The sequence below is a fragment of the Mesitornis unicolor genome, unplaced genomic scaffold, assembly GCF_000695765.1.
Source record: "Mesitornis unicolor isolate BGI_N332 unplaced genomic scaffold, ASM69576v1 scaffold12303, whole genome shotgun sequence".
Classification (NCBI taxonomy): Eukaryota; Metazoa; Chordata; class Aves; order Mesitornithiformes; family Mesitornithidae; genus Mesitornis; species Mesitornis unicolor.
Window position 1 is genome coordinate 102686 of NW_010175404.1, and position 9791 is coordinate 112476.

Genomic DNA, 9791 nt, shown 5'->3' on the forward strand with positions numbered 1-9791 from the left:
AGAAAAATTGTCAGTGAGCAGCAGACTTTAAGTAGCCCACTCTTCTCTCCCCCACCCCAAAGAAACACGAGTTCACTGCAATATCAGGAACTTAAGACTTGAGACTACTTGGGAGAGAAGGCTTCCCTGTCACCCATGTCCATACAGCTTGGTGTCGGAGCGACACACTGGAGGTTTCAGAGGGTTTCGGTTGTCCAGTGTCTTGTTGTGGTTACTTCAGCAGTTTTACCAGCTGGCTCTGACAGCCTCAATGTCACTAACCAAATTCTGGGCTAAGCATATCCCAAATATCTGGAAGAGACAACAGTTGATTCATGTGGAGCATCGGACAACTCTTTTCAAACAGGCAAACTTTCATGGAAAAACAACAGAAAATTAGAAAACAAATTAACAGTAAGTGTTGGAATAAGGAATAATATTTTAAAAAATACTCTTGTAACCTCAATATTTTTTATAGTGCCACTGGGGTCTGAGAAATTGAAGAGTTCTAGACTTGCTTCACAAAAGCAACTATAAAGGCTTTTCTCTGCTCATTTAAGCATCATCAGAAACAATAGGTCTGTACAGGCTTAGAAATCTCTACCTAATCTTTATCTAACAGAGTGTTAGTTTTGACCTACAGACAGTTGAAAAAAAAAATGTATCCCTACAAATAAAAATTAAATACTCCTTAACACGAAGAAAGCCTCATGCATTTAGCTCCCCTCTCTAAAACTGAAGGATGTTGTATTTTTAAGTGCAACTGACACCGTATTTCTAGTTCAAGTATACAGTTTGCCCCTCATATTTTATCTGTTTTTCAGCTGTGTAACTCATTACAAGGAATGTGATGTTTACCTGCAATAACGCTATCCCAATGAATATACCGGCAACTATGGTAAGATTGTCCTGCAACCACTTCTCAAACTGAGGGACACAGCCTTTAGTGTAGATAACAATCTGCTGATCAACTTCCTGCCAAAGAGAAGAGGGAAGAAAACAGAGATAATTACATTTTACTATCCCATCAGTAGAATCACCTGCTCTTGCAAGAGGGATTCAGATCCTTAAGATATCACATTTCGAAAAAATAAAATGCTTACTGGTTTTTGCCTTGCATCGTAGCCACACTGAGTATTAATAACATCTTCCTAGGATAGAGAGAGAGAAACAGAAGAGGCAATCAGTGAAGTGTCTCCCAAACACCTTCTTCCAGGTCCCCACAGTTGGTCCTGTATGTAATAAGACAGTCAACCCCAACTTTGGTAAACTTACTGCTTTTTAAAAAGCCTTCCTTTTCCATTCAATGCTATTAATTATTTGCAACAAACAAAAGCACATAGGCAAAAAATATTTTCAGCTCTCAAGGCAGCAAAAGCTGGGAAAACTAGCCCTCCACCTGCATGAACTCAAGTTCCAGATGCAAGCATTCAGAAGTCAAAGTAAAGGCATTAGGGAACACCTATTTATAGCGAAAGACCCTTCTGCTGAAAAGGTTTTGTCTATACTGAAAAATATGCCAAGACTACTGTGAACATTTTCAGCATTCAGTCTGTGCAGCAAGAGGAGATCAAGAGGTGAAAAAGGGCAGTTCACTTGCAGAAGCTGCAAGTTCTTACCAAGGATATAGAAATATATACAGTAATATATATATACACACACACATCTAACAAACTAGGGACAAAAGAAGAGGTGCAGTAATGTGTTATTACTGCTTATTCTTTCTTATGGGGAGCTTGATACCAACGGGAGAGGAGGGATTTTTTTTTTCCCACTGCCTCTGCTACTCTGTACTCCCAAAGCACAGGTAATAAGATAGGCTATGGTAGACTTTTCCTAGTGAACAAATGCTACCTATTGGAAGCTGAAGCTGCATTTAGTCTCTACAGAGTTATTTCAGGCCAATAAAATGAAGCAACTACTTTTGATGGCAGCCACAATGGCAGCAAAATATTGTTACTGGTTCACACAACAGTGAGCAGATGAAGGAACTACTCAATGAAGTAAGAAAATCAGTAAATCTTGACTAGGTGTACTGAACATCGCAATTTGATTAAATTGTGGAAAGTGAGAAAGGCAGGCAGCAGATATAGATTTTAAATAGCAGCCATACGGAAAAAGATATCTCCCCCTACCAGCAGTTAAAGCTCCAAGTGCTTCCTCACTCTGCAGGAAGTATATGAACACATTGCATCCTGTCAGTTGCCAAAGCTGGATTCCCTCAATGGACCTTTAAGATTAGAGCCATTTGTATCTTTTAATGATACGAATGCTTCTGTTTCAGTATCTAAAAATGTAACGGTGTCACACATTTCAAGGCTGTAGAAGTGAGTAAGATTCCTACAGAGGGATTTTAAGCTTTCTTCTTCGTACTGAATGTCTACCTGCTTTATCATCAGTGTCTTCTGCCTTTAGCCTTGGAATTCATTAACCAAAAGAAAGAGTGAAGAATGAAATGGAAATAAATCAACTTTTCTATGGAAAAGACGTTTTTCTAGGAATTTGGAACATTTCAACCTGCTCAACTACAGCAGTGAACTATAGGAGTCCAAATTAATTTTAAAGGAGACTTATTTTGGCCTATGTTAAACTTAACACTTCCTGATTCCAGCTAAGTCCTGTTCAATAAAGCATCCACATAACTTTGTACATCAGTTCAACACTGCACCCTAATACCAAAAGGGACAAATACGCAAAAGGGACAAATTTGCTTTCCCACAGAATAAACCTTTGTTTATCACTGCAACTGAACCAGTCACAGCTTGGTCACAATTATATCCATTATATGCATGACTTCTAATATTTTTAGAAATTCTGTTATTTTTAGTCTTGATTTTAAAGGCAATTAAACATGTTGCTTCCCTACAACAAATAAGAACAAGACTTATCTTTAAATTTCTGGCTGCTGCATCACCCCCTAACAAACTGCATAACCATATACACACAGAAAAAAAGATAACTTTAGCATGGATTATGTATTTATGGGATTACTTCGTACTGCTGTCACTGGTTTGGTTTTATAACAACTATATTTTTAAAACTGGGTTGTGATGACCTTTCTGTGTGGGCAGGCAGGCAGACAGGCAAACAGCAGGGGGAATCCTAAGCATAATGTAATGCTTAAGCCTAACCTACTTTCCATTTTGTTTTAATATTTCATTAAAACACTTTCAGCTATGTTTGTGAGGAAGATTCAAACTACTGTGAAGACATGTTCACTGCAGAGGAAACAGATGCAGCTCGTGCAAGTGGCAGCATGTCATCAGGAGAGGGGAGAGCAGCAGCAGTGACCGGATGCCAGAAGCAGCAACTGCATTGCATTAGCAAGGCAGGAAGCACCTGAAGGGCCTGTTGCCAACTTGCCTAACTGTGGTCAGTGCTACAGACTCATACATTCAGAGAACTATAAGTCACTCCAGGTGCAGAAAGAGCTGCAGCCGAATTACTAAATAATACAAGCACTCACAGGCCGTTTCTTTTAAGTTATATGAAAGTAAAATATAAGCAGTGTTAGCCACATAAGTTTCCATGCACACATCCATCCCTATTCCAAGCTTTTCACTGTCAGTGAGCTGCTTTCCTACACGCTTCATTCTTGATCATGTCTGTACTAGTAACGCACGGCTCCAACATTTTCTACTTGATGATTCAGAACTACAAATATTGTAAAACAATTTCTGACCTTTCAAGTCTGATCTCAGGTGACTGTAGGATAAGCAGTAATTTTCAAGAGAAGAAAAGAGCATGTGAAGATGCCCATACTGAACTCAAGATTCTAATGCACACACATGTCAGTTCTTAAGGGCACAGACTGCCATTCATTACCATACTTAGCACAAACTGGGTCAAACCAACTGCAACCTCTGGACACCTCATTTAATAATGAGTAATACCTGCTTTAGAGTGTCTAATCTCAGAGTTGCATTTTTTTAAGGCAGTGAATGAAACATCCTGATGATATTCAATTGAAAGCTCACGTCCTTCAACTCATTAAGGGCTTCTGTTTTTTTATACTTGCTAAAATTAATATGTATGTTTAGACAAGCCCATGGTTCTCTCATTCTAATGAAAAGTAGCAAACAACATACAATGAAGACTAAAGTTAGCTCAGGATTTTTGCTGAATGCAGAAAACTTAGTCATTAAGCTGAGCTGCAAGTACAAAAAAAATACAGTTTGGTGAAAAGGTAATGATCATGCGTGACTTCCAGAAAAAAACCCCATTCAACAACCTTATAGAGCGATTCAAAATTAGAACAGCAGACCCATCCTACTCTCTTGACTGTCACTTACGGCAGGGGCTTTAGTGCAGCAAGAGAACGGCACACCACAGCGCTCTCGACTTGCATTGGAATCTGTGCAATTGAAGTAAATATTAAGGTTCCAGTCGTCAGCTCCAAAAGCCCCGCAGCACTGCCACTAGAACAAAGGAAGGGAAAGCTTCTTGACTTTGAGAACAAACAAATCTTGGTGTTAGTAACACGCGTCATAGCTGCCAGTTTCCCTCTAGCTTTCAAAACAAAAATCTGAGATTCCCTCTGGTTTCACTGAAGTGTGCTTGGTTTTGTGGTATTTTTTAGAAAAGACCATTCCAAACCTGTAAGTTGTTCTAAAAGTATCATGTGATCAGAGTTATGTTCACACCCTACAACACTGCTCTCTGGAGAGAAACCCATGGAGTGAGCTGATAAGCATACACAACACCAGAGTTTCACAGGCCTACAAAAGCGCAGGCTTCAGGGACCTGAAGATGGCTCTACCATACACAGAGCCAAGAGTATGATATTCTGTCCAGCCTAACGTGCCCTAGGTTCTCAACAAAACTAATCAGCTCCAAGTGCTACACTGATATAGTTACTCTTTTTGCCAGTTTGGGGAAAACTTTGCCTGGCTGTACATCAGACAGCATGAACACGTTGTTTCCTGAGCACCACACATTGTGCAAATAACATCTTTACTGAAGGAGGCAAAATCCTTCCAAAAGTAAATATGCTAAATAGCAGGCTTAGTCTCTGGCAAGACATGCTGAACACAAAGAATTTTTAAAACTTGCTGAACATATGAAGAATGGAGGGGAGATCAGTGAAGCGCTGATGATTTACAGCGTTTAAGGAGCTAGCTCAATAAACCCATCTATGTCAACTTAAAAAAAATCCAAACAAACCACACTTTTTTAGCATTGGAATGGCAATTTTCTCTGCCTAGATGTAGCACAGTTCCTTCTGCAATACCTGAACATGTTGTCTTCAAGCATTCTCTCTACTAGCTGAAAAAGTAGCTTGCTCTCCAGACTCCTGTTGTCCCTGACTTATCTGCTAAGATTGCCAGTCTTAGTGGCTGCAAAACTGGACTGTAGCCTTTTAGTTGCATACAAGTGGACCACTGCTTTCAAACTATGGTGACCTCTGACCTTCTCCTGACCGGACAAGATTCAAAGCAGTGCAAGGATCCACATCCTGCTACTTACTCACTTGTTCCCCAAGGACAAGTTATTTATTCATTTCCTCCCCCTGCCCTGCCCCACGGCATATAGAAGCAAATCAAACACTGAATGAAGTAATTTTAATTGCAGAATGTACAAAAATTAGTAAACATTATTCCAGCCAGTATTTAATCATGTCAGATACAGAGGGCCAAATTCAAAGAGGAGTTCCTCAACACAAGCCAGAATTGAGTACTGGAGCAAGGTGGTAGTGGCAAAATAACTTGTGTGCAAAAATCAGTGCGGGACTCCTTTACACACTGATAAATTACAGAGCTTAACCCACAAAGCGCATGCGTCTCTAGCTTGACCCTTCCCTCCAAAGTGTAGACGTAGCATCATTTAGAGATTCCCTATGAGAACTTTATGAATTTCCCACTTTGTTAGGCTAATTGCATTAAGTCTACCTAAAAAGAAATAACATTGCAGTTTCACTCAGGCCAGCTAAACATCTCTGCCACTCTACAGCATGGTGCAGCACCTCTAATGTTGCTGAAACTACACCAACATTCATTTCAGAATCAAATTAAGCTTAAAAAAAATTACTTTCCTAAACATACGTAATAGCCCCTACAATAAAATATTTTTAACACCCCTCACCCCATGAACTCTAAAATATCTTCATACACATATGAAATATGCTCCCAAAAACTGAACAAAGGACACCGATGGTTAGCTTAGAGATAGCATGTCAAATCTACAAGTCTTCAAGAACAAGTCAGCCCAACTCTCCACCTTGTTCTGCTCAGTCATACATCAACAAATAAGCCACTTTTCACAGGTGCTGTGTGTTTGCAGTTTTGTAAAGAGAAATATATATATATATATATATATATATATATTCAAAAGTATTATAAACTAGAATATTTCTGTTGTTCCTTGAAGAATCCAAACAGATGGAAAGTAAAAAACAGTAGGTATTTCTTTAAAGTAAGCTTTATAAACAAACAAACAGTCCAACTTACATATTCCTGTGTGAAGTCTATGAGGTTTTGCAAATCAATGTCATCTCTGTATGCTCTGATGTTGTTGTTTATAAAGAAATACAGCTGGTCCTTTATCCAGTCTTTGAAAACAAATGCCAGAACACCAGCAGTGAGCTCCAAGAAAAAAATAATTCCAAGAAACACAGAAAACTATGAAAAAAAAGAAAAAGGTTAAAATTATTTTGCTTTATGATCAAAATCTTATTTTTCAAGGCTCATAATTACATCAAGTGTTAGGGCTTTATTTGTTTCAGTACAAGTTCAAGATATACCAGCACATGAAAATTTTTAATTAAAAATACACCATTTTAGATCAGGGCTGTAGTACAGGAATCTTAAGTCTATTCTAGGAAATAATCAAAATGCCAACGAATTCAAACTTCGAACATTTCACTGGGATTTTCAAAGAGGTCCAAGAGAATTCACTGTAAATTTCAACAGAGATGGCTACTCGCCACCTGTAGGGCCCTTTGAAAGCTCATCTTAAATTTCTATGTCGGCACTTACATTTTTCAAAGGCAGAAAACAACCAATAGTACCAGTGAAATGCTTTCTAAGTGACTTTTTCTTTAGCAACCCTCATTGGCAAAGCTTTGCCTAAGTGGACAAAGCAAAAATTGGTAACAGCAGAAATTAATTAATGACTAAGTCAGAGCAGAATGTCTATGGAATGACTCACATCCACATTAAAACCAAATGAGGCTGCTATGATTAATGCAAATGCAATGGATGCCAAAGGCATTACTAATGATCTGCCACTTTCTCTAAGCATCTCCACTGAGTCTATGCTGTTTTAAAACACACAGGGGTCCTCATATACTGGAAGTCCATCCCTTTTGCAACTGTGCCTTTGAGATTCATTTTAATGTGCTCTCTGTGTTTGTTCAGATGCATTTTTAATTTCTCCTGCAGCTGCTGTAAAGGAATCTATTTCTGGAACAGCAGATGGGTTCATTTTAGGCAAGCTAAGAGAAGCAAGGAAAAGGAGAAAAAAGTGTTACAATAGCTCACCTCCCCGCTCCCCATTTTTTTTTTTTATGAGCAAGACAAGAGCAAGCTATAACTATCCCAGGCTGCTTTATATATGCCTTTATAGACTGCATCCTTCTCTTACACATCATGTTTGTGGAAGTCAAATATATGTCACTTGAAGGCTGCTGCTTCACTGGAAGCTTTTCCATGTATACATTAACAGTTAATGAAGACTACCCAGGCTGTGCCCACCTCTGGAAGTCATGGTGGTGGAGGAAAGAATCTTGCATTTTTATTACAAATCTTAAATTTATCTAAAATGGAACGTGATACTGTTATCCTCATTTTCAAAGCTCACAGGAAGAAGGCTTTCAAAGAACAGAACCAGGCTACTTAGCTAAAGGAGTTTTGAATACTGAGGTGTGTTTGTATACATATCAGCGGTTCCTTCCCCAACTAGCAGTCCAGCCCAGAGTTCAAGATGACAACTTCTGTTTTCTTTACCCATCCTAGGCACATTCTCCTCCCTCTGAGGCCCCACTGACAGTAAGCAACTAAGCCCTTTTAAATGAGCTAAATGGTACAGAGCTGAAGATATCAGCAAGGAACCCCTCATAACAGTCCTATCTCCTCTGTACCATGAGGGGCACTTGCACAGCAGAACTCACACAGGTCACATTCAGTGGTGTATTTACACTCCTCATATTTCACAGACAGTTTGTTATGGACTCAAAGTTCAACATGCAGATTCTTAGCAGAAATTTCTCTCGTTTAGTAACAGGAAAGCAAAATGTTAGGCTATATCCATATGAAAAGCAGTAGTTACATGTTATGATTCCTACTGCTCATAGTTTCAAACCTTAAAAGAAACCCAATAGTGAGCACCAAAGACTGAAGAGCTATAAAGTGTTAACTTAAGAAAAAGCATTCACGGAACAGCACTCTCACATCAGCTAACACTTTCCACTCTCCAAAAGACATTTTAAAATCTTTACACAGTTAGGCAGGAACAGAGAACATGACTTATGCTATGTAACTGATGAACACCACAGCTGGCTACTTACAAATTTGAGAAGAAAGGTATTTTCTCGCAAAGCTCCAATGCATCCTGCAAATCCCAAAATGAACATCACTCCTCCGACCACTAGGAAAAGCCAAACTGGATCAAAGCCTCCCAGGTCGGTGATGGAGGAGATATTGGACAGCACTCCCTGGGAAAAAAACAGTGCCAAGGGATAACAAGTACATTCAGCTTTCAGTTGTACAATTCTGCTTGCATTTTTCTTTTTAAAAAGATAGACAACTACAGCAAATAAATGTTCTGCAGTACAGCAAGAAAATGCAATTAAGAAAATCTTTGCAATCAAAAAGAGATTAAAAGGGTGAGTATGTACAGTATTTCTGAATCAACATGTGGAATGAACAACAAAATGTGCTTCTGGAGTCCTCTGAGAAACCCACAGGACATTTTGCTGCTTCTGTAGTTATGAGAATTAGTCTGCCAGAAAATCAGAATAGATCTTTAAATAGATGATAAATAAGAGATACAAAACTTAACTCAATCTTATTACCCATGTCAAGATGCATTTTAGGTATCATGTATGTTGTTTATGTAAAACACAGTTGCACATTATGATACAAAAAGCAGCCAATAACACCACCACTACCTTGAATTTAGCATTTATGCTCAGTATTTACAACAATTGACAGAAATCAGAAGTGAGCTCCTAGGTTGCGGCATCTCGCAACAATGAATTTTACACTAAATTTTGACAAACTAGACACCTGACCAATTCAACTTCAGGCATCTACAGTACCAAAAACTCCTATAAATAAAGTTCGGATACTGACTAATCACTTAGCAGGAAAAATCTGAAAACAACGTTAAGTCTCATAGTAGGGCAGAAGGCAGTTTAAGGACTTGTCTTGGGAGATGGTTTGCACTACCTTACGTTAGACCAATCATATGTAAACCACAGATGCTGTGTTGTAGACATGATAGTCAGCACAGTCTGCTTGTAATGCCACTGCCCCCTTAGAAGCAGAGCTTGGGTTGTGATGCCAGTAATCCCGAGGAACTATTTTTTTTTTTTTTTTTTTAAACACATTTTAACGGGAGTTGGCTGATGTTGAACAGATGGGTCACATCAAGAAGCAAGTACAAAGTCTCCCTTATTCCAAGTTTGCACAGGAACAGTTGCAGTTTCCTAGACCCTTCTGGCAGCAAAAAAGCTGAAGTATCACTATTTCTTCATTCACCTCCCTGGTGCCGCAGGTCAATGCAAAGCACTCTGCTGTAGCAGACATTTCACCATGTGTTTCCTGAAAGAAGCCTGAACACAGGCAGAGTGCTTTGGATTACTGCTTTCCCTA

General features: G+C 39.0%; 1 protein-coding gene across 1 annotated transcript in view; it reads right to left on the minus strand.

Moving 5' to 3' along the window:
* Positions 1-9791, minus strand: part of LOC104538243 (tetraspanin-5) — a 21789-nt gene continuing 11998 nt past the window's right edge. The window contains exons 3-8 of the mRNA XM_010181379.1: positions 8483-8629; positions 6426-6596; positions 4272-4397; positions 1083-1130; positions 838-954; positions 1-291 (exon numbers count right to left, since the gene is read on the minus strand). Of these exons, the coding sequence (XP_010179681.1) occupies positions 226-291; positions 838-954; positions 1083-1130; positions 4272-4397; positions 6426-6596; positions 8483-8629 (675 nt within the window). The 3' untranslated portion in view covers positions 1-225. The remainder of the gene's footprint in view (positions 292-837; positions 955-1082; positions 1131-4271; positions 4398-6425; positions 6597-8482; positions 8630-9791) is intronic.